Source organism: Panthera leo, chromosome B3 (assembly GCF_018350215.1).
Source record: "Panthera leo isolate Ple1 chromosome B3, P.leo_Ple1_pat1.1, whole genome shotgun sequence".
Lineage (NCBI taxonomy): Eukaryota > Metazoa > Chordata > Mammalia > Carnivora > Felidae > Panthera > Panthera leo.
Genome location: NC_056684.1, coordinates 60877377 through 60901765, shown reverse-complemented (window position 1 = coordinate 60901765; position 24389 = coordinate 60877377). Strand labels below are relative to the sequence as shown.

Sequence of the window (24389 nt, the reverse complement as noted above, 5' to 3'; positions counted from 1 at the left end):
GGGGAGGGGTTAGGGCGGGTAGGCAGATGGGGAACAGGGAGTCTAGACGTGTTAGCATCAAGGGACCCTGAAGCCTGCAGATCTTGGAAATGCAGGAACCAGCAGGGAACTCTGGTCCTTGGGGTCAGCAGTCTGCCACCCCCAGAAACATACCACCTGGCTGTCCAAGGAAACAGGGTGGCAAGAAGAGGATCCTGGACCCTGAAAACTTTAGGATCAGCACAGCCATGATCTGGGAAAGCCCTCTTTCTTCAGCTTATCAAGGTCATGGCTCAGAGATGCCCTTCTGGGCATCTGAGGAGATGGGGGGAAGGTGCCCTCCCTCCTAACTCCACTGAGTCTCACAGCTTGGTGCCCAGGAGCTGTGGGCAGGGACTCCAGGGAGGCAGAAACCATGGTCAGGGCTCCCAACGTTAGGAGGAGAAAAAAAAAAAATTTGCCTCAATCCTTGGTGAGGAAAGGGTCAAGTACAGTGTCCCCAGCTCTCCCTCCTGGGAAGCCAGGTGCAGAGAGGGTGTGCCCAGACTGTCTCAGGACAGCTTAGAGGATGCTCCCGCCCCACCCACCCGATCCCTATCTCTGGCCTAGTGGTAGGCTCATTCAGGGGCCCGGTGAGGTGACTTCGCCTGCTCGGGTTGCCCAGCTGGGTACACTGGGAGTTTCCTGCCTGCTCTGTTGCCTGAGGCCCCACAACCGGCTTTTCTGGCCCACATATTAAAGTGATTTTGTGAAATTGAAGGTGAGATCTGAACACAGGGCTGACCAGGCCCAAATGCAGGGATGAAACTTGGTTGGTGGTATCTGTGGGACCTCTCTCTATGCCAGGTAGAGGTGACATGACTCCCCCAAGGACCCAGCAAGGATGAATTCCTCACCTTCCCTCTTTCAAGATGCCTTCAGTGCCTGTCCCTTCCTTCCCATCCCATCAGTGGCTTCTGTCTCTCAGCCTCCTCTGCCTCTCAGAGATTCATGCCCCCTACACCTGGCTGGCCAGTGAGTTCTGTAACCATCCCTTCAACTGGCCATTCTGCTCCAATGCATCCAATGCTTATCCATTCTTTGTCAGCGAATTCTGGATTCCAATACCTTCCACAAAGCAAATAAAGCCCAGAAGCAATCCTATGTATATATGGAATTTTAGTGTATGATAAAGGAAGTCTTGCAGATAGGGATGAAAGGATGGACTATTTGTTATTGGAAAACCTACCTTGCCCTGGAATAAAATCACTAGATCCCAACTTTATAACTGTACAAAACCAAATTCCAGACTAATTAAAAATCTAATCATTAAAATAAAACCATATAAAAGTTAAAATAAGGTATTAGACAACATTAATATAATATTGGGATGAAGAGAATCTTCCTAAATAAGGTACAAAGCCTAGAAGCCAATAAAGACGTATTATCAGATTTGAATATATAGAAACAAAATTTCAGTAAAGCAAAAATGTCACAAGAAAAGCACTACCTCTAAAATATATCCCCAATATTTTCCTCTTAATAAATATCCATGGATAATGAACTCACCATTAAAAAATAATGGTAAAGAAGAGAGTCTTGGCCTGCCAGATTCTAAGATAAGTACAAAGCCACACTTAGACAAACAGTATGTCACTGGGACAAGAACCAGACCAATGGGACAAAGATAGAGGGATCAGAGACATGCCCTGATATTTAGTGGAACTTAATCAATGATAAAATTGGCACCACAAATCAAGAGGAAAAGAAAAGCTTTTTTTTTTTTTTTTTTTTAATTTTTTTTTTTTCAACGTTTTTTTTTTTTTTATTTTATTTTTGGGACAGAGAGAGACAGAGTATGAACGGGGGAGGGTCGGAGAGAGAGGGAGACACAGAATCGGAAACAGGCTCCAGGCTCCGAGCCATCAGCCCAGAGCCCGACGCGGGGCTCGAACTCACGGACCGCGAGATCGTGACCTGGCTGAAGTCGGACACTTAACCGACTGAGCCACCCAGGCGCCCCAAGAAAAGCTTTTTAACAGATGACATGGACCTGAGTGGCTCGCTAAGTAGAACAAATTAAACAACATCCCCATTATTGCCATATTTAAAAAATAGGCTGTAAATGGGATCAACACATGAAATGGAAAACCATAAGGCTAGTTGAAGACAATGTGGGAGAATCTATTTATGGGGGTAAGAAGGATTTCTTAAACATTTGGAAACCAGGAACCATAAGGCAAAAAATTTCTAAACCTCTACTTAAGGATTAAGGATTTCTGTCAACTAAGAACATGCAGAAAAAGTTAAAAGATAGTTGACGGAATGACATAAGATATTTACAATGCATCTGCAAATCACCAAAGGATCATTATGTAGCATATACAAAGAATTCTTATCTAATCCACACACAAAAAAAAGATGGCTGTGCCAACCTAAAAATAGACCAAAGATTTGAACCTGCAGTTTATGTAGGAAGGCAATCCCACAAAGCTAACAGGCGTTTGAGGAGATGCTCAAAATCATCCATAATCAAGGAAATGCAGATTAAAACACCAGTGAAATTTCACTGCAGCTATTAAATTGGAAAACACCGAGAAAGTTGAATAATGGTTGCCTTTCTGAGGAGAGAATGGAGAAGGGTATGTAGGTACAGAGAAATAAGAACCAATCATGAGGGCAAGTATGGGGCTCACAGGACCAAGGAGGATACACTCCACATCCTCAGAGGAAATTTTTTCTCTCCAGCTTTTCCCCAGCTTCGCTGCCATTGCTCTGGTGAAAGCCTTTGCCCTTACTCATTGCAACAACTGCATTAGCCTACCTGGTCTCCCTGCTTCCTCTCTTGCCTTCCTATATGCCATTCTCTACAGAAGGGCACAAGTGGTCTCCTAAAAACACCAGCTAGATGATGTTGCAACCCGGAGTAAAACCCTCCCAGCTTCTGGTTGCTCTCATTTCTTGCCATGCCCTGGAAGGACCCGTGTGGTCTGGCTGCTCACATCTGTTCCATTCCTCCCCTCACACGTGAGTTCCAGCTCTACTGGCCCTCCACACCCGGAACATGGCAAGCTCTTTCCCACATCAGGGATTCTGCACTTGTTGTTCCCTCCTGATGTCTTTGACACTGACTCTGTGTGTTACTGCTCTTTTTCATGGTCATGGATATGCTCAAATGTCCTTTTCCTGCAGCTCTTGCCTGACCACCCTCCATAACATGTATGCCTCTCGCCCACCTGTGTGTTTCTGAGTCACTCTGCTTATTTGATTTGATTTAATGTATCATGGATTATCTTGTTCAGTTATTCTTTCTGCCTCTTTCCATCAGCCTGTAACTCTTTAAGGGTAGAGACACTGCTTGTCTTGTTCATCATCTGGAAACACCTAACCCCACCAATCAAGGAATGGTTTGATTGCTAGGGCACATTCACACACTGGAATATTACGCAGATGTCAACAGAAATGAAGTGGCTCACATTTGCTGAATGTATAAAAAGTGACAAAGTCTATTCTACCTATGAAGTAGATATTATTATTATCTCATTAAAAAAAGAATTGAGGTGCGCCTGGGTGGCTCAGTCAGTTGGGTGACTGACTACGGCTCAGGTCATGATCTTGTGGTTGGTGAGTTTGAGCCCCATGTCAGACTCTGTGCTGATAGCTCAGAGCCTGGAGCCCGTTTTGGATTCTGTGTGTGTGTCTCTCTCTGCTCCTCCCCTGCTCACATTCTGTCTTTCTTTCCTACAAAAATAAATAAACATTAAAGAAAAAAAAGAATTGAAACACGGAGAGGATGAGTAAGTTGCTTGGGGTCACCATGATAAGTGACAGGGCTGGGATGCAAGTCAGTCTGACTCCAGAACTTCTGGCTCTAACAATACACACGTTGGGAGATGTGTCTTAATATGTTGAGATGTGTCAGGACTTCTGGCCAACAGGCTAGACGTGGGTCCATTTCATGATGCGGAGATACAAAATGATACAAAATAAGCATAAACAAAACAAGAAATAGGGGCACCTGGGTGGCTCAGTTGTTTAAGCATTTGACTTCAGCTCAGGTCAGGATCTCAAGGCTCATGGGTTTGAGCCCCACATCAGGCTATCTGCTGTCAGCACAGAGCCTGCTTCAGATCCTCTGTCTCCCTCTCTCTGCCCCTCCCCTGTTCTCTATCTCTCTCAAAAAAATAAATAAACATATAAAAATATATACATATTTTTAAAAACATTATAAGAAAGAACCTTCATCCCAATGTAGATAATACTTATATCCTTAGTTTTGTCAGTAGGTCTGGCTCACAAGTATTTTCTATTCTTCTTCTTGGTAACAAAATGTGAAGGTCCAGCTGAGTGCTTTGCATCCTCAAATTACTTTCATCCACAGCTCCACATTTCTCAATCTTGGGAAGTTCCTGCTACTAAAAGTTGTGGCCTCTTGTTTCAACTAGATGACAGGTGTTATTTTCCAGCTCCTGACTCTCTCTCACATAACAAAACTGGCTGGAGCCTTTCCTACACTGCATTTACTTTTTGTCACTGGTTTACCTCTGTGAGGATAACACTGACATTGTCTCAAACCTGACTGAACATGGTATAGTTGGTTAAGGGTCTGGGCTTTAAAGTGTCACAACAGCATTTGAACACTGCTTCTACCACATATTAGCTGCATGGACCTGGGTAAATTTATCCTTATAAACTTGAATTTCTCCATCTGTAAAATGGAAAGCATAATGATTTCTACCTCGTGGGGTGGTTATGGAGACTAACTGGGATGAAGGTCTTAGCATGTGGCTGACCCTCAGCGATGGTTTTGCCACAAGAGGTGTGATACACAGCAATATCAGAGACACCAAGACATCATCCCTGCCCAAGGAGCTACAAACTAATTGGGTGAGACAGGAAGATCACAAAAGTGGTCTCAGGATGATCCTATCATGTATGAGGAACAGAGGTGTGAAGATATGCTGCTCAGAGAGCATGACCACCCAGGGCTGGGAAGGTCAGAAGAGGCTGCATGGCATAGGAAGAACTTGCACTTGCCTTTGGAGGAAGGGTAGGGACCTGATGAATAAAGCAGGAGAGGGCATTTGTGTCAGGAGAGACAGCATGAGCAAGGCTATGAAGACTCAGAAAGGAGATGAAAGGAGATGAAAGTAAGTCCTGGATATCAAGTACAAGAATCACGATTGTTTGTTGGCAGTGGTAACTCATGGAAAGTTTCTGAGCAGAGGGTGTTTAAGAAATATAGCAAATCCTGCTCCTATGGGTAGAACAGGTGACCATCAGGACCGTGTGGTTTGGGTGAGTTGGAAGGCAGGTGTGCCTCTTTGATCAGCCTAGTGTGGCCCCTCAGGGCAAGCCATGGTCTACAAAAGACCCCTGATAAATACCTCTCGCTCTTCACCTGCGAGAAACGCTGCTGGGCCTCACCCTACCCAAATGCTCTATGGGTTCCAGTGCCATGCAGACTGCCTCAGATTTTCTAGCTGTTACTCTGGACCTAAGAGGATAGGACTTGGGAAAGAAAAAGACCTGCTTGTCTATGGAGGAGGGGGAGGAATCCAGAGCAGGCTTGTAAGTCTTCTCTTCCTCTTCCTGCACACTTCCCTTTTGCCTTGCTATCCCACAAGCCTCTTCTGCCAAGCCTAGGAAAACCCACAGGGCAGATGTGTGTGGTGGGGAGCTCCTGGCTTCTCCCACAGAGGGATGACAAGTGGCCTTCACTTTTCTTGGTCCCAAGATGGCTGATCAAGCATCCCCCAAACTCTGCCAAGTCTCTTGACATCATCTCCTCCACCAGGGCACGGTGGTGGCAGGAAGAACCCTAGACTCCACAGGGAGAGGATTAGGGGAGGGTTCAACCAAATTCAGCTATGAAGTAATGCGTCAGGGTGAGCTTGGACTGGTGCTGTTGTTTTATAATTTTTTTTATTAAAAAATTTTTTAAGGGGCGCCTGGTTGGCGCAGTCGGTTAAGCGTCCGACTTCAGCCAGGTCACGATCTCGCGGTCCGTGAGTTCGAGCCCCGCGTCAGGCTCTGGGCTGATGGCTCGGAGCCTGGAGCCTGTTTCCGATTCTGTGTCTCCCTCTCTCTCTGCCCCTCCCCCGTTCATGCTCTGTCTCTCTCTGTCCCAAAAATAAATAAAAAACGTTGAAAAAAAAATTTTTTTTAATATTTATATATTTTTGAGAGAGAAAGGTTGAGAGAGAGAAAGGTTGAGAGAGAGAGAGAGAGAGAGCACAAGCAAGGGAGGGGCAGAGAGAGAGGGAGACAGAACTCTGTCAGCGCAGAGCCCGATGCAGAGCTCAAACTCACCAACCGTGAGATCATGACCTGAGCCAGAGTCAGACGCTTAACTGACTGAGCCACCCAGGCACCCCTGGTGCCATTGTTTTAAGAACTGTATCCGATGGTTCGAGTCTATCCCATTCACTGGTGCTGTTTTTGGACTGAATTTGGTTACAGCCAAGTTCTAGCAGAGGAACATAATTCCCCACAGATTCCATCTGTGTCAAGCCCCTGAACCAAGGTTCTGCAGTCACTTCCCGAGAGCCACTCCCCACCACGTCTCAGGGCAGAGGACAAGGGGATGAGCGGTGTTGGCCTGCGAGGGTCTGTGAGCAAGAGGTGTCCTCATACTAATTCCTGGGTTTGACAGGTCCCAGCAGAGCTGAGAATGCCTTCGCTCCCTACTGATTTCAAGGTCAGTGTTCAGGCATGCGCTGTGGGGTGGTGGACAGAGCTCTAGACTGGAAACCAGGAGCTGTGGGCTCCAGTTTCAGCTCTGCAGGATGATACAAAACAAATGGATGCCTCTCTCCAGGCCTCACTTTCCTCTTCTGTAAAACGGGAGGTTGGACTAAGTGAGTCTGGAATCCTAGGAGTGGGGCCTGGAGTCTGTATCTTTTCATTATCTCCAGTGAGTCTGAGACATAGCTACAGCAAGACCACAGAACCAGGGAACCTCAGCGTCCCTTCTGGCTGCTGACTTCAGGGGTCTGGCCTGCCATGCTGCCTACTGAGGCTTCACCATGCTTGGGTACCAGTTCAGACTGAGAATAAATGGGGAATTCTCAGGGTCCTTCTGAATAAGCTATGATAGACCCCAAACTGTAAACACAGTGTGTTTGATGCCCGAAATGAGGAACAACCAAGGATATGGTCAGAGAAGTGCTGAAAGTGACTAAAAATAGACTGATATTTGGTAAGGGGGATGGGAGACATGAGGAGGACGCTGGGGGTGAGTGAGCACAGCCTGTGGCCTGTTCTCAGCAGGATCCAGGGTTGGTGACTCCTCTTACCACCCCTTCCCCCAGTTGCAAGTGTGAGGAGTGTGGTGTGTGCCTTTGGGAGGGGATGCACATGTGCTCTCTCTTGCGGGGAGACCCCGAGCCCTCACTGGAGAATAAAGTCCTGTCACACCAGCCTGGATTAGTGTCATCCGCCCCTGGGGATCCTGGAATGTGACCCTAAAGACCCATTTCCAGCTGTCCCCACAGCCTCAGCCCTGCTTGCCCTGCCAGACTCAGGGTTCATGTAAGCCTTATAGCTGGTTCAGGCCAAGTACCCTGAGAACTTGAATGATTTTGAGGTAGTGATCAGGGTTTGAGTTGAAGAATTTGCACTGAGGAAGTAGAGAGTGGCTGAGCTGGCTCTCTGACTCTGCGGTGACTTCCAGGCCACTCCCACCTGGCTTCTTGCCCTCCACTGCCCTGCCCCGCCCTCTTACAAGCCCTGGCTGCTTGGTGGCTAGTGGGCTCCAGGACCTGGGAGAGCAGAGGGGAGCTGCCAGGAGGATGCACTGGGGCAAAGGGCATTCCTGGAGGTGGAGCTGGGGCTGGCCCCTGGGGCTGACTGCTATAATCTAGGCTGCGCCTGGGCGAGCCTGAAGAAGTGGGTGAGCCAAGCACAGCAGGCAGAAGAGACCCTTGGGTCTGTGAGGAGCAGAGAAGGGTGGGAGCCCTTTCCCTGCCTGGGAGCAGTCTGGAAGAGGTGCCTCTTGCTGCTAGCTGGGTCCTCCAGCTCTGTCCACAGTGGGCCCTGGGCTTAAGCCTCTCTTGTGCCCAGTGCCTGGGAGCTGGCAGCATTGCAGCCATCTCCTGCCACGTGCAGGTGCCACCTCCCCCCTCCCTCTGTGCGCATGCATTTGTAGGGGTCTGGTGAGTGGGAGTAGGGTGTTCCAGTCTTCTTTCTGGTGATGCAGATCCTCAGAGGAAAGGACTCTGGATTCCAAGAGTCCAGACCAGGCCCCTGTTGTACCTGGATTGCCGCCTTCAGCTCCTGTCTGCTATAAACAATAGCTAAAGGCACACTTAGGGTGACCAACTGACCCAGTTGGCCAAGGAATGAGAAGTTTCCTGGGACAAGGGACTTCTAGTGCTAAAACCTGGGAAAACTAGGATGATTGGCTAGATTATTTTTAACTTTTCTTGAAAATATTTTTTAAAGCAGACACATACCTGGCATGCCAGACCTGCAGTCTGTAATTATTTGTATCTATGAGTGTTTATAAGCACTCCTAGGCTTTAAAATTATTTGAGAGGAAATAATTTGATTGCATTCTGATTTTATTTTGGAGTATATGAACAAAATCTATATGGAACAATTTCACGTATTCAAGCCAATTCTGAGGTTAAGGGGTGATTGAGTCTGTATATGGGATCCTAGTATATGGACATAATGCCCCCTAGAATTCCTTTCCCCGTCATCTGATAAAATAACACTGGGGATCTTATGGAGCTGTCAATCATGGGGAATCTTCCTCCTTCCTCAGAAGTGCCTGCCTCTACCACCAGTGTGGCCAGTCAGCATCCCCAACTTCTTAGATTCACTGATTGGTTCAGGAACAATTAGATCTTCCCCCTGCCCTTCTTCTTTTTAGGATTATGGGTGGGTGGGGTCGTGGTGGTGGTAGTGGTGGAGATTAGTGAGATGGAGGGAAAGAGAGCTATTACTCTTTTATCTAGATTATGAACTCTAAGGAAGATGTAAACTTTGAGTTACTGTCACCACATGGAAGGATTCAGTATAAGAAACTAAGCTGACATAGGGGCACCTGGGTAGCTCAGTCGGTTGAGTGTCAGACTCTTGATTTAGGTTCAGGTTATGATCCCAGGGTCATGGGACTGAGCCCTGCATAGGGCTCTGCACTGAGCATGAAGCCTGCTTAAGATTCTCTCTCTCTCCCTCTCCCACTCCCTGACTTATGCTTTCTTTCTTCTAAAAGTTTTTTTTAAAAAATTAAAAAAAACTAAGCTGACATAGAAAAAGCAAAGTTGAGAGATAGGGAGAAAAAGGGAAAGTTCTGAGAATGTGTTCTGGACTACTAAATTCAGCCATGCCTGAAGCCCTCATATACCTTGGACTTACCAATTACACAAGACAATAAAGGCATCCCCACACCCAACCCATCTTATGCTTATTTGAATCCAGCTTCCATTATTCTGCACTGTGGCTGAAGGAGTTCTGGCTAATTCACCTGACCACCACCTCTGTGGCAGGTCTCGATTTGGGACTCTCCATTAGGGAGAGGGGAGGGGAGAACTACCCCAGTGTTGTGTCCTCTTCTGTCTCCTGAACTGAGTCCCTTATGCCTTCAAATTAGGAAAACCAAATCCCCTCCAGGACACATTGAGGGTGGGAGGTACATGTCTGTGCTTTTGTCTTCAGGAGACTGTTTGGGGGAAAATGGGATGAGAACTCTTCCAAGTTCTTTCTCTCATCTGCCCCAATCCCTCCCCTTGTTCCTAGGATCTACAGAGGTCTCTTGTTGGTCTCTGACTCTGCAAGTCAACCCTATAATACATCTACCTCCCACTCACATACCTATTGCCTTTGTGACACCTCAGCATAGGTAAAGCCTTTCCTAGTCATGGGAGGAGTGATGATTGCCTTCACCACTCCATTTCAACACCAGGTAAACTGGGATGGAAAAGAGCATTGGTTACTGTTGCTGCCTAGAGCTGGGGTAGAGGAAGCTCACCCCTTCTCCTGGCTAGGGTTGGAAACAGGCGGCCATCCTCAACCTGTGAGTAAGGCTGAGTTGACGGAAGGGAAAGGCAGGCAGGATGGGGCAGGCCCACTAGACAATGCATAAGAAGAAGCAGGTGGCAGAAGGACCACAGGAAATGGAAATAGTATCCTAAGCAGGCTGGGATAAGAATTCACAAATGAGCTCAACATTTGACTTTTGGGATGACCTTTAACCCAAAGACATCCAGCTGCAAGAGGATAGAAGGAGGGAGGAAGAAATTGCTTCCCAGTCCAAATAAAACAGCCTCCCACAAAGTACATCTTCCTAGCTTAGCCTATAATTTCAGTTTCTCCTTTTAAAAAAATATTAAGCAATTTTATGACATGAAAAATGTATAGAGAATAATAAAGTAAACATCTATGAATCTACTACTCAGAGTAAAAAATAAAACAGTGGTAACATAGTCATTTCCCCTCTCCTCAGGGGAGAACCACAACCCTGGATTTCTAGCCATCATTCCAAGGCATTTCTTTATTCTTTTTCTTTAAAAAAATTTTTTTTAATGTTTATTTATTTTTGAGAGAGAGAGAGAAAGAGAGGGTTAGCTGGAGAGAGGTGGACAGGATCCGAAGCAGGCTCTGTGCTGACAGCAGCAAGTCAAAGGTCGGGCTAGAACTCATGAACCATGAGATAATGACCTGAGCCAAAGTTGGACACTCAACCAGTTGAGCCACCCAGGCGCCCCTCTTTATTTCTTTTCTAAATATGTCTGTATTTCTAAGTTCTATTTGGTATCACTTTACATGTTTTAGACTTTATATAAGTGGCATCACATAAAGGATATGCATTCTACAGTAAACTTGGATTTTTTTCCCCCAACCAGATATTATGTTTACAGGATTTGCCTATATTGGTAAATATAGATCTTGCTCCTTGATTTTTCATGGCTGTAAAGTACAGCACAACTTATCTGCATGTTTTGTGTGATGGACATTTAAGTTGTATCTAAGTTTTGCTATTACTGTATTTCATCAATTCTAAGGCATGCGTTTTTCACATTTTAAAATCTCTGAATTAAGAGATACTTATTGAAAACAACAATGGGAAGGTGCATGGGTGGCTCAGTTGGTTAAGCATCTGACTTCAGCTCAGGTCATGATCTCATGGTTGGTGAGTTTGAACCCTGCTTTCGGCTCTGTGCTGACGGCTCAGAGCCTGGAGCCTGCTTCAGACTCTGTGTCTCCCTCTCTCTCTCTGCCCCTTCCCTCCTTCACATCCTCTCTCTCTCTTTCTCTCTCCTTTTCTCTCTCTCTCTCAAAAATAAACATTTGAGAGAGAAAGAGAGAGAAAGACAGACACAGAGACAGAGCATGAGCAGAGTAGGGGTAGAGAGAGACAGAGTCACGGAAGCAGGCTCCAGGCTCTGAGTTGTCAGTACAGAGCCACATGATGGGCTCAAAGTCATGAGCTGTGAGATCATGACCTGAGCCAAAGTCAAATGCTTAACCAACTGAGCCACCCAGGCTCCCCAACATAAAAAAAAATCTTTTTAAAAACAACAATGGGTTATACTTTAATTGGCGATATTTTCCCTTAGTGAATGTTGTACCTTAGATTCAATGAAGAATAGTGCCAAAAACACTGCAGCATTCCTATATGTGTTGTGTTTCTTTAGTGTATATCCCCCTGGAAGTAGAAATTGCTTAGTTATAAGGTATATTACCACCAATTTTACTAGATATTGCCAAATTGTTCCCCAAAGTATTTTTACTGATTTATACTCCCACCACCATGGAAAAGGGTTCCCATTAGTGTATACCCAGGATTATCAACTGACTTTCTGAGTTTTGTTAATCCAGTGGGTATGAAATGGTATCTCATTGTGGTTCTAATGTGTATTTCCTGATTATTAGTAATCTTGGGCATCTTTTCAAGATCCTTTACTTTCTCTTACCCATATTCTTGGGACTCTCTATTGATTCCCCTGCCTCAGTCTTCCTTCACCATAGTCAAACCAACCACCATCAATATTTATCAGGATAGAACAGGAATTATCAGAAGCTATAAAATTATTTATGCCCAAGTAATTCTACTCTTGGAAACTCACACTGAGAGAAGAAAATGCTACATGCTTAAAAATGTTAATTGTATCTAAATTTTTAATGGTTAAGAGTTGAAAATCATCCCAAAGTTCAATATTGGTAGATATTTTAATAAATAATGGCATATTCCTATGATTAAATTCTATGCAGTCATTAGAAAGAGAACTATAGGGGCTCCTGGGTGGCTCAGTCAGTTAAGCGTCTGATTTTGGCTTAGGTCATGATCTCACTGTTTGGTTCACAGGTTAGAGCCCCACATCGGGCTCCTCACTGACAGTGCTGAGCCTGCTTGGGATTTTCTCTCTCCTCTCTCTCTCTGACCCTCTCCCACTCATGTGTTCTCTCCCTCAAAATAAATAAATAAACTTAAAAGAAAAAGAAAGATAACTATAAAAAGAGTGTATGTACGTGTCTGTTTGAACTTAGGGCATAATAAGGATGGCTGATTAAAAAATAATCAAAAAACTGTAAATTTTCCTATAAAAATCATAACCACAAGAGAAAATGAGATCCCATGTACAATAGCAATGAAAGTATAATAAGTAAACCTGGGGCAAAATAAATAAGAGATTTACATGTGAAAAAAATGATAGCATTACAAATTAATAGGGGAAAAGATGGATTATTTGATATTATGTTGGAAAATTACTTTCTTAAAAAAAGTAACTATTTTGCCATCTGGAGAAAGAATAAACTGGATCCATACCTTACTCTTTACATTAAAATAAATTAGTTATTTCTTTATCATCATTAGTTAGGAAACAAGACACAAAACTGAGATGCAATGAAGGAAACAAATTGATAATTCTGACTACATACATATTAAATTTCTCTGTGTCAAAACAACCATAAATAATAATAAAAGGCTAATTTGTAAAAATATTTGTCAATTTCATGAAGGGGTAATTTTCCCAGTAATGAAAAAGCTCTTTAAAGTAAATATTAAAAAGCAAACAATGCAATAGAAAAATTGATAAAAGATACAAACATCATGGTACTTATGCATATTTCAGTACCTCCCCAACTTTGGTAAACGCTGGAATCACCTGGAGATCATTAAACAAATATTGATGCCTGGCTCCCTGATAGCTGATATAATCGATGTGACATGTGAGTTGGACATTGGGATTTTTTTTTTATGAAATTTATTGTCAAATTGGTTTCCATACAATACCCAGTGCTCATCCCAAAAGACATTGAGATTTTTAAAAGCTTCCCTGGTGATTCTAATGTTCAACAAAGTTGGGATCATTGGAATATGCAATAAGCCTATAAAAGATTAACACTAATAATAAGAATGTAAATTAAAACAACAAAGTGATTCCATTTTTCATCTATCAGATTGGCAGGGGTGAAACGATAAAGCTTCACGTTGGTCAGGGTGTGGGGAAGACTATAAGACTTTGTTGATAGAATGTAAATTGGCATAGACTTTTTGGAGGGCAATTGGTAATCTTCATTAATATTTAAAACTTGCATGAACTTATATTCTGCAATTCTATTTCTAGGAATTTATTGTACATAAACTCTTACACAAATCCTCAGTGATGTTCGATGTAGCATTATTTCTGTAACTGCTTTTCATTTCTGTTGTTGTTTGTTTATTTAGCCTAACAAGGGCTGTGACTTAGAAGCCATTGATGGATGGAGATAGCAATCATCCCCTCCTTAATATACCCATGGTGTTTGGGCCTCGGACATTGCTGAGTGGAGCTGGGTAGTCACTCTCTTCCTTAGGAATCTCATTGCATCCATAAATTTAAGTAGGAGCAAAGAAGTCTCTTGGTGGAAAAAGAAGGTTGGGACCCTAACCTCTTTCCACTCGGTATTGAAATTATTGAAATGTATATGATGAACTGAGGAGATCTTCAAGAAAACCATTGAGGCCAGATGGCAAGGAAGGACAATGGGAGTCACAGAGAGGAAACGCCCATAAAGATGAGAGGAGGTTGGACCAGTGTCTAGGACTCAGTTTCAGGGCTTAGTTTATTGGAATCTAAGGTACAGGAGTAATGTTGAGACTCCTTTTCTCACCTTGCTACGATGGGTCTATTTGTGGGGGAACAGATTCCCTGTGTGGGGGGGGTTGAGAGAACCTTATTACCAGGTGATAGTTGGTAATCTGGTAACTTTGCTGGGGGCGGGGGGGTTCTCTTCATTAATCCTGTCAGGGCAGGTGCATTCCTTAGTCTGGGCAAGTCAGCAGAGATACCTCTGAGGAGAAGTCTAGAGTCAGCAGACAAGTGAGAGGGAAACTCTCTCAGTGACAGGGACACCAGCCTGGGAATTCTGAGCTTCTTGGAGTGGAATCTTGGGGAAATAGTGCTATCTCTCTGCCAAGCCGGCAAAGAGGAGAGAGGAATCATTGTAATTCGGGTATTAATGGCATATTTTCTAGGCTTTGAGGTAATACTCATAACATCAAAAATTGGCAGATATGATCATGCTTGGATGGTGTGATAATTGTAGCCATTTTTAAATCTTTTTTTCTAACAGCAAAGGAAAATGATTACCATTTGCTGATAGGTAGGAAAGTTCTTACAATACGAGCTCAATATTGCATGTATACATATATGTATATGTAAATAATACTGATTTCTATGTATGTATGTGCGTAGAAAAAAGAACTCAAAGGAAATATATCAAGGCTTCAAGAAGTTATCTCTGGATGATGAGATTATTGGGAATGTTTATTTTCTTTATTAAACTTAAAATTTTTTCTAATGTCTACACTGAACAAGTGTTACATGCTCTTGGTAGTCAGAAAACCAACTTTTAGAAAAAGTAGAATTATTGTATGTTAGGTAAATAGATAAAATGATATATGTTAAATAACATGTTATATGTTTAGGAAAAAAAAGAGACAGGGAAAGAAAACTGCTGTATTTCATGCTATGTGCCAGGTCACCATACTAGATATCTGCATATGTTAACTGTAAAAAGTACATAGGTATATTCTTTTATGCATATTCTCTGAGAGCAACAGGAAGCACTGAGTAAGGACAGAGTCAGGCAGGTCTGTTCGGGGGAGGAATTTTTCTTCAAGTGCTCAGAGGCCCTCTCCTCCTCCTCCCACCTCACCATCTGGATCCTCCTCTTTCCCCCAGCTGGGACATCCACCAAGGGATAAGGCAGAGAGCAAAGCCATGGCTCATGGAAAACTTAACCAAAGCAGATAGTGGAACCCAGGACAGCAGGGTCCTGAAACTGCTGAATATGGAAACTGACTCAGGGTATGAAAAGAGCTATCAATTAGAGAAAAGGATTGCATTGATGTGTCACGCCTGATGGTGGAAATGGGCCTTTGTGGGTGGGTAGACTTGACCTCAGTGTAAGTAAGAACTTAGTCATATGGGAAGTATTAAATTTCCATTGCTGGAATTATCCAAGGGGTACTTGCACAGAGGAGATTCCTCTGCTGTGCAGGAGATTGCTCTAGAATATAGATGGTCTGTTTCAGCTTTGAGATTCTGTTACTCCCTATCCAGCCTTGCCCTAGATCCAGGGGACAGTTTGTTAATCCCTGCAGCTACTTGACAAGCCTATGGGAGAGGCCTTCCGACAGTCACGCATATAAGCAACTCCAGTGGTGAGAATTTCACTAGGAAGAGAGGGGAGGGAGGGGCAGGGCCAGCCTGGCCCGGTGGGGGAGATATTAGGGGAAAGTGGACCTTTGGGCCCCCATAGGTCAAGGTCTATGGGTGGCCATCCATTCCACCGTCCTTATACCCAGCCCTAGCACTCAACTTGCAGGGCAACTTTGACAGAAATACAGAACTTTTGTCCTGCACAGCTCTCACCTGCCCACCGACACACCCTCATAAGTAGCAGGTATTAACATAGCACCTGCAATGTAGAAGTGGAAGATACCAGAACCAAACCAAACCAGCCATCAAACAAACAACAACCACCACCACAAAGCAAAGAGGCCACTGACAAAATACAACAGCAACAAAATTTCACAGGCCAGCTAGAGACAACACCAACAGACAAATGTAGAGGAAAGAAGAGTTTTGGAGTCAGAGAGGCTTGAATCTGCATCTTGGCTGTGACACTGACTAGTTGGGTAGCATTAGGCAATTACTTTATCTCTCTGAGACTCATTTTCATGATCTGTAAAGTGATGTTAATAGTACCTATTTCGCAGGATTGTTGTCAAGAAATGCACACGCACGTATGCACACATGGCACGCAGAGTCTGGCATGTCATAAACCTCAACGAATTATGGCTATTGCTATTTTTATTGCGTTTGCTATGAAACAAATAAATTGGGAAGAACCAGCTATAAGTGCACTTGGAAGGCAAAGAACCTACAGATCAGTTGGAGCTGGAGAAGTCAAACAAAGCTTTGTTCATTGACGGCAATGTGCTTTAAGCACCTATTAGTGCTAGGTGCCATGCTGTAGGTTCTGGGTGTCAAAACAGATGCGGCACCTGCTCTTCCATGATGTACAGTTGCTAGGCAATGAGCAAGGAAGTAGAAAGGAATTTATAGTTATAAATTGTGATAAGTCTGATCAAGGAACAGCACAGGGTACTATAAAAGACACTAGAAGTGGGGTGCCTGAGTAGCTTAGTCGGTTAGGCATCTGACTCTTTTTTTTTTTTAATGTTTATTTTTGAGAGAGAGAGAGAGAGAGAGAGACAGAGTGCGAGCAGGAGAGGGGAGAGAGAAGGAGACACAGAATCTGAAGCGGGCTCCAGGCTCTGAGCTGTCAGCACAGACCCCGATGCAGGGCTTGGACTCATGAACAGCGAGATCACGACCTGAGCCGAAGTCAGATGCTTAACCAACTGAACCACCCAGGTGCCCCTGTGTCCGAGTCTTGATTTCAGCTCAGGTCATGATCTCATGGTTCATGAGTTCGAGCCACACATCAGGGTCTGTGTTGACAATGCAGAGCCTGCTTAGGATTCTCTCTTTCCCTCTCTCTCTACCCCTACTCCACTTGCTCTCTAAGAAACTTAAAAAAAAAAAAAAAGACACTAGCAGAGGGTACCTGATTTTGATTGTGGGAAGAGTCAGGGATGACCTCTTGGAGTAAGCAGCCTTTTTTTTTTTTCTTCACATTTATTCAATTTTGAGACACAGAGAGAGACCGAGAGCACAAGCTAGGGAGGGGCAAAGAGAGAGGGAGACATAGGATCTGAAATAGGCTCCAGGCCCTGAGCTGTCATCACAGAGCCTGATGCGGGGCTCAAACTCACAAACCGCAAGGTCATGACCTGAGCCGAAGTCAGATGCTTAACTGACTGAGCCACCCAGGCGCCCCACTGGAGGAAACAGTCTTTAAGGTAAACCTAAAGGCAGATCAGAGTTCGTCCCGTGTGGGCTGCAGGCACAGCATGTGCAAGGTGCCGAGAGGTGGTAAAAGCTGGCGCATCTAGGAGCTGAACATGTGTGTCTGGAGCATCGTAAGTAGGGAGTGATTGGGTGAGAAATGTCTGGGAAGGTGGGCAGTTGGCTGAATCACATGAGGCCTTGAAAGACTTGGTAAGGATTTGGTATTTTATCCTGAGGGATTGGATGCCACTGACGGATGTTAAGCAGAGAAGTGATGTGAAGGAAATCACTGGCTACTGTGTGGGGAATGGAGGGGACAAGACTAGAGGTGGGAAGGTGAGCTGCGGTGGTTCAGATGGGAAATGGTGCCTTGGGCCAGGGTGAGGGGCAGAGATGGACAGAAGTGGTGAGATGCTAGAGGGATTTCGAGGCAGACCCTACACGGTAGGAAGATGGATTAGATATGAAGGGTGGAGCAGAGGCGTCCAGTGGGCTTCAGTCACCTGGCCAGGAAAGGTGTAACCATAGAGGTGGTCCTGAAGGGCGATCCACCAAGTAGCAGAGTAGAGGGCAGGTGGGGAGAGACTGGAGAACTGAGCCCTGAGCTGGGCCTGAAAGGAAAGGCAGCAGGAGGATGGAAGGGAGACATTCCAGGAGGGGAAGCTGCAGAATCCAGGAGAAGAGCTGGGAATGAGCTTGCCTCATGCCAGGTAGGCGGCACCGGGCGGCACCGAGTCAGTGAGCCCTGCCAGGAGAGAAGGGTGGGCACGGGGCCACAGGGCATGTGACAGGAGCAGGGAAGCAGCAGGGGTGGGGCCTGATTTCGCCAGGCCTCTGGAGCCAGGAGGTATCAGCCTTGATGTCAGAGATAACGAGAGCTGTGTGGGCTCCTAGGCCAGCAGCCAGCCAGCTGGCCAGGCAGTGGCCCATTTCTCAATGCTCCAGGTCTAGGCCAGACAAGACATGAATACGTGGCACAAAATTTGTGCTTTTTACTGATAACCTACTCTGATGATAGCGTGGGACATTTATAGAGAAAGTCTCTGGGCTCCCAGGACACCACCTCCTCCTTGGCTTCTTCCAGTCTCACTGGCTGCCTGCTCTGTCTGCCCCCCCTTGCCAGCTCTTCTACCTCCACCAGGCATCCCGAAAGTGGAAAGCAGAGCTCACAAACTCACGCCTCTTCTCTTCCGTCTCTTCATCCCATCCTTTGGAGATCTCATCCGGCTCTGTGGCTTTAAAAATCATCTATACTCTGCTTTATGTATTAAACGGATTATCTTCCTACCTTATCTCCTGAGTACCTGAGGCTGCCCACCTGACATCTCTACTTCGGTAAATAACAGGCATGTCAAATTTATTTACGTATTTATTTTTTTAATGTTTATTCATTTTTTGAGAGACAGATCACAAGCAGGAGGGGGCAGCGGAGGGACAGAGAGAGGGAGACACAGAACCCAAAGCAGGCTCCAGGCTCTGAGCTGTCAGCACAGAGCCCGATGCGGACCTCGAACTCATGAATTGCAAGATCGTGACCTGAGCTTAAGCTGGTCGCTTAACCTACTGAGCCACCCAGGTGCCCCAGGCATCTCAAATTTAAAACTTCCAAGGGCCTCCTGGGTATCTCAGTCAGTTAAGCGTCCAACTCTTGATCTCTGCTTGGGTCATGATCTCACAGTTCATGAGATCGAGCCCCGCATCAGGCTCTGTACTAACAGTGCTGAAATCTCTCTGCTTGGGATTCTCTCTCCCTCTCTCTCTCTCTGCCCTTCCCTGTTCACTCTCTGTTTCAAAATAAATAAAGAAACATAAAAAAAAAAACACTTAAATGTCTGAGACAGAAACCTCCAGTCCCCTCCACCTCAACCTGTTTCGCACTTTTGTGAGTAAGTGTACCTCCCACTTGTTAAGGCAAAAACCTAGGAGCCATCACTGATGTCTTATTTAGCATCCAATGTATCAATAAGTCCTGTAAGTTCTGCCTCCTGAAAAATCCAGAATCTGTCCACTTCTGCTGTCCACCGCCACCAATCAATCCTCCACCATTTTCTCCTGGACTGCAGCTAAAACCTCCTCACTTGTCTTCCTGGGTCCCCTCTTGTCTGCCAGGCAGCCCATTCTCCACAGACCAGCCAAAGTGATCCATGTAAAACACAAATCAAACAAAGTCGAACTTCAGATTAAAACCTTTCAGTGGCTTCCCACTGCTTCAGAATGACACGAGAGCCACCTCCGTAGCATCTGGGCCAGCCTAAGACTCTGACCTCATCTTCTACCACCAACTTCTCCCTCTCTTTCCCTGCTCTCTGCTGCCCCAGACACACTGGTTTTCTCTCTGTTTCCAGAACAGATCAACCTTGTGCCCATCTCAACAGGGCCTTTGCCCTTAGAATTTGCTCTCTCTGGTACATTTTCCCACCATTCTTCTCACTGTTCAGGTCTCGGTTCAAATGTTACCATCCTACTGAGGTCCTCTCCTTGCTGCCAGTCCCTCATTATCACATATTTTGTTCTGCTATCTGTGACATGGAAATAGTCATCTATTTACTTATTGTCTATCTCCCCCATTAGAATGTAAGTTTCAGGAGCATTGGATCTTGTCTGACCTGCTCAGTGCTCTGTCTCCCACTCTTAGAACAACACTGGGAACACAGTAGGAGCTCAATAAGTATTGGTTCAACCAATGAATAAGTGCTCCAGATGTGGTTCCTGGTCTTCTCGAGATGAGAGAGGCATAACAAGCCACAGGAAGAGTTACCTAAGAATACAGTGCAGGAAGTGGTGACTCTGAAAACTGATTCAAAGCTAGTCTGATAAACTGATTTTTGCTGAAGTATTGTTGGATGACAATGTACTACCTAGTAATGCTGGCCTCTAATGGGGATCTAGAAAGACAAAGGTCTAATCCATATGGTGGTCCTAGAGGGAAACCCTTCAAGGACTAGAACGGGGGGCAGATGAGGAGCTATTTGAAGACTGGTGGGTGCTCCCCAAGGACTGAAGGGTTACAGGAATGGTGGGAAGGGTGTGGGGCAGGGAGGTTGAGGGAAACACTAGGGTGGGAGCCTTGACCACTCTTCACTTGTGACTCTGAGAGGAATCACTGGCAGGGATCCTGGTGATTGTATGGGGCAGTCAGCCTGGTCAAGAGGTAGAGTGGTATACTTGGGAGGATTGGGAGGATTGGTCATCCCCCCAGCAGCCCTCAGTCGCCTTGCGTGGTGGAAGCTGGTTGACAACCACAGCTATGATGTGGGGCCTATCGGGGCCAGGCAAGTGACCCCAGGGTCAAGGCCCAGGATGGACCCACCAAGCTGGGGCCAGAAAGAGGGTGAGGCAGAGACAGAAAGGCCTATAGGAGGCAAAGAGACCAATGCTCCTTATGAGCGAGATGCAGGCCCACAGGAGGAAGAGGCTTATGGCTGCAGAAGTCAGCCTGGCACCATTGCCGAGAATGTAGCTGCCAGAAGGATACAAGAACCTTGACTCCTCTCCAGTCACTGAGCCTCTGCAGGAAGCTCACACACTCACCCAGAGTAGAAGCTGGTGGGCAGATCTGGATCCACTGAGAATTACCTACAGACACTGTTCAATTTTTGTAGCCCACTAAATTACCAACGGGACTTACTTATTCAAGGTTTTCTCTTCACTAGCTGATAGGTGGGGCTCCTCAGGAAGGCCAAATCTACACATTCTCCCCAACATTTATGACCCTGCTCTGCCACGGTGCTAATTGTGCGGTTTGAGCACCTACTCTGTGTCAGACACCCTGCTAGGTCCTTGTCCACTCTCCTCGGGATCGTATTAATAGAAATATCTTCCAGCTCAGGTCTCCCTTGGACTGACGAGGTGTGTGACCTCAATCCCGCTGAGCCTCGGTCTCATCAACAAACAGAAATGCTAATCCCTCCCCCACAGAGCGTCAGGCACTTGGAATGCACTCCGTAACAGGTGTAGTTGTTTTAGTTAACAGCTCTTGGGGTCAAGGAGGCAGGTGAGGACAGGTGAGGGGGGTGGGGGTGAAGGGATTCCTCTGGGAAAGAAGGAAATCAACAAAAATACAGCTTCTTAACTCTATGGTGATGCAGGTGATCTTATTCGGAGCCAGCAAAGTCGGGGTAAAATTTAAGGAGCTAAGAACCTTCTAGCCAGGAACGCAGACATACCTGAGAGCCCCCAAGGGCCGTGGGAAGCAGAGGTGGGAGACTGGGAGTTTCCAGGTCCTGTGTGTGCTCAAACTCACTGACATTTCTTTCTGACCTGCTCTCTTCAGCCCCCTGTAGCTCCTGTGGGGCAAACACATCAGTTCCCAGGCCAGGACAGCCTTCCGAGCTCTGGAGAGTCATTAAGGCAGCGTCCCCTTCACTGGGGCTCAGCACAGGCTGTGTGGAGGTGGGGCTAGTCCTTCACAGCGAGGTGTCTGAACATCCTCAGGAAATTTGAAGGGAGTTTTGCAAGAACGTGGAAGCAATGCCATTGGATTCTTCCCGAAGATAAATGAGCCTGGTGAATTATTAAGGAGGTGAAAGAAGTCAGGGCTTAGCTAAAAGAATCCCACATTTCTGTGAATATTTCAACCACTCCGGACCTATTTTGGCGAAGAGACTGTTCTTGTGCTGTGTGAAAAGTCTGGAGGGAGCTAAAATTACGCTCACCTAGGGCGGCTCTTGGTTAAGGGAGGCCTGCCTTTCTGAGCTCGGATCCAGGCTCAGAGATAGCTTCTCACAGCTCAGCAGCTATTTTTAACGTTGTGAAACTCAATATGTCAGTGGGGAGGCCAGGAGGAGGCAGGGCTGGAGGTGAAGTGGCCGAGGCTGTCTGGCCCCTGATGGAGGTGAAGTCACTCCCTGGCTCTTGGCTGATACCCCTGCATCTCTTTATTGAGCCCCGAAAATAGATACCTGGCCTGGTGTTCAGGGCTGACGGAGGGGGGTACAGCCCAGAAGAGAATTTAATAATTTAATCTGTCTCTCGTTTGAGCTCTTTCTTTGATTTAATACAGATGCTGTCTCTGGCAGCTGAAAGAGAATGCATCATAGCTCCGTGGTAAAAATAAAAACACTAAACTAAAAACAAAACCCAAACCCTTGGTATGTTCTGTTTACAAGTGCTTTAAAACGTACATTCAGGGGTTCATTTGGTTAAGCGTCTGCCTTCGGCTCAGGTCATGATCTCGCAGTTCGTGGGTTCGAGCCCTGAACTGGGCTCTCTGCTGTCCTTGCAGAACCCGTTTCAGATCCTCTGTCCCCCTTTCTCTCTGCCCCTCCCCTGCTCGTTCTCTCTCTTTCTCTCTCAAATAAATTTAAAAAAGTAAAATAAAATGTACGTTCAAGGGGTGCCTGGGTGGCTCAGTTGGTTGAACGCTGGACTCTTGATTTCAGCTCAGGTCATGACCAGGGTAGTGGTCATTCAGGCTTTGCGGTGCTTAGGATTCTCTCTCTTTCTCTGCCCCTCCCCCACTCACACACTCTCTCTTTTTCTCTAAAAAAATTGAATGTACATTCAAAATGTGTGTCTTTTCATCTCTCTGTGTGTTGGCTCTCAGTGATCCAGCATCCTCTCTAGTTGGGACACCCCATGAGCTCCCCCGTTTCAAGTCTCTCTTTTCCGAGGCCATGGTTTTCCAGTGGAGACTGTCTCTGGCCTAAGCAGCACTATCAGAAACCCAGCAGCAGGGGTGCCTGGGTGGCTCAGTTGGTTAAGTGTCTGACTTCGGCTCAGGTCATGAGTTTGAGCCCTGCGTCAGGCTCTGTGCTGACAGCTCAGAGCTTGGAGCCTGCTTCGGGCTGTGTCTCCCTCTCTCTCTGCCCCTCCCCCGCTCACACTGGCTCTCTTTCTCTCAAAAATAAACATTAAAGAAAAAAAAAAAAGGAAAGAAACCCAGCAGCGGCCAGACCACAGTCCAACTGACTAAAGTCGTGTGTAAAGTGTCACTTTTCTGTCTGTGCTGAAGAGTAGCACAATTTGCACCCACCTCTCCCCACCCCAAATCTGCCACATGGCATGAGGATTATTTCAAGCTGAAAGGCAAGTGAGGAGAAGCAGATACAGGAAAAGCTCTCTGCCCTCCCCTTGTTTGCCTAAAAGCAGGACATACATTTACAAAGGTGTCCTTCCTCCCCTGTCCACCAGGGAGGATGGATGTTAATCAGGGAAGACAACACCAGATCCTCAGCAGCACATTGTACACCTTTTAATAATAACCTTGAGGGGCGCCTGGGTGGCTCAGTCGGTTAAGCGTCCGACTTCAGCTCAGGTCATGATCTCGTGGTCTGTGGGTTTGAGCCCCGCGTTGGGCTCTGTGCTGACAGCTCAGAGCCTGGAGCCTGTTTCAGATTCTATGTCTCCCTCTTCCTCTGACCCTCCCCTGTTCATGCTCTCTCTCTCTCTGTCTCAAAAATAAATAAATGTTAAAAATAATAATAATAACCTAGAACAACCTAAGTACATATAATTTTTATTTGTCAATCGTATCTCAATAAAACTGGCAAAAAAAAAAAAAAAAAGAAACGAATCAGAAGGTGACTGGGCAGTGTCCCTAGTGTCACAGTAGTTGAAACTGCCAGCCCCTATGGTGGCTTATACTTGAGTCCTGGAGCCCCTCCCTCCAGACCCTCTGGGGCATTAGTGCTGGTGGGGCTCGCCCTCCCCACCCTGGTGAGCAGACCAGAGGAGCCCTCACACCTTTCCCAGATCTGTGTCAGGGAGTATCTGGATGTGTTTTTCTTTTAGAAGTGTTTGTAACAGGCACCTGGGTGCCTCAGTCGGGTAAGCGTCTGACATCAGCTCAGGTCATGATCTCACCGTTTGTGAGTTTGAGCCCCCCATCAGGCTCTTTGCTGACAGCGCCGAGCCTGCTTGGGATTCTCTATCCCTCCTCAACTTGCACTTTCTCTCTCTATAGAAAAATAAGTAAATAAATAAAAAGAAATCTTTATAAAGAATGTCTCCAGGCTTCCCTTGCTTAGTCCCCTGCAAAATCCACCTCCTACATGTTACAAATAAAAGGCAAGCAAACGAACTTCAACCTCAGCCAAAACACATGGTCTTGCCCTGGCAGCTTGTGTTCAGAAA

At 45.9% G+C, this 24389-nt stretch overlaps 1 protein-coding gene across 1 annotated transcript in view; it reads right to left on the bottom strand.

Moving 5' to 3' along the window:
* Positions 1 to 21661, bottom strand: part of PLA2G4E (phospholipase A2 group IVE) — a 57371-nt gene extending 35710 nt beyond the window's left edge. Inside the window, exon 1 of the mRNA XM_042942297.1 lies at positions 21482 to 21661. Within this exon, the coding sequence (XP_042798231.1) occupies positions 21482 to 21661 (180 nt within the window). The remainder of the gene's footprint in view (positions 1 to 21481) is intronic.
* Positions 21662 to 24389: the final 2728 nt, after the last annotated feature.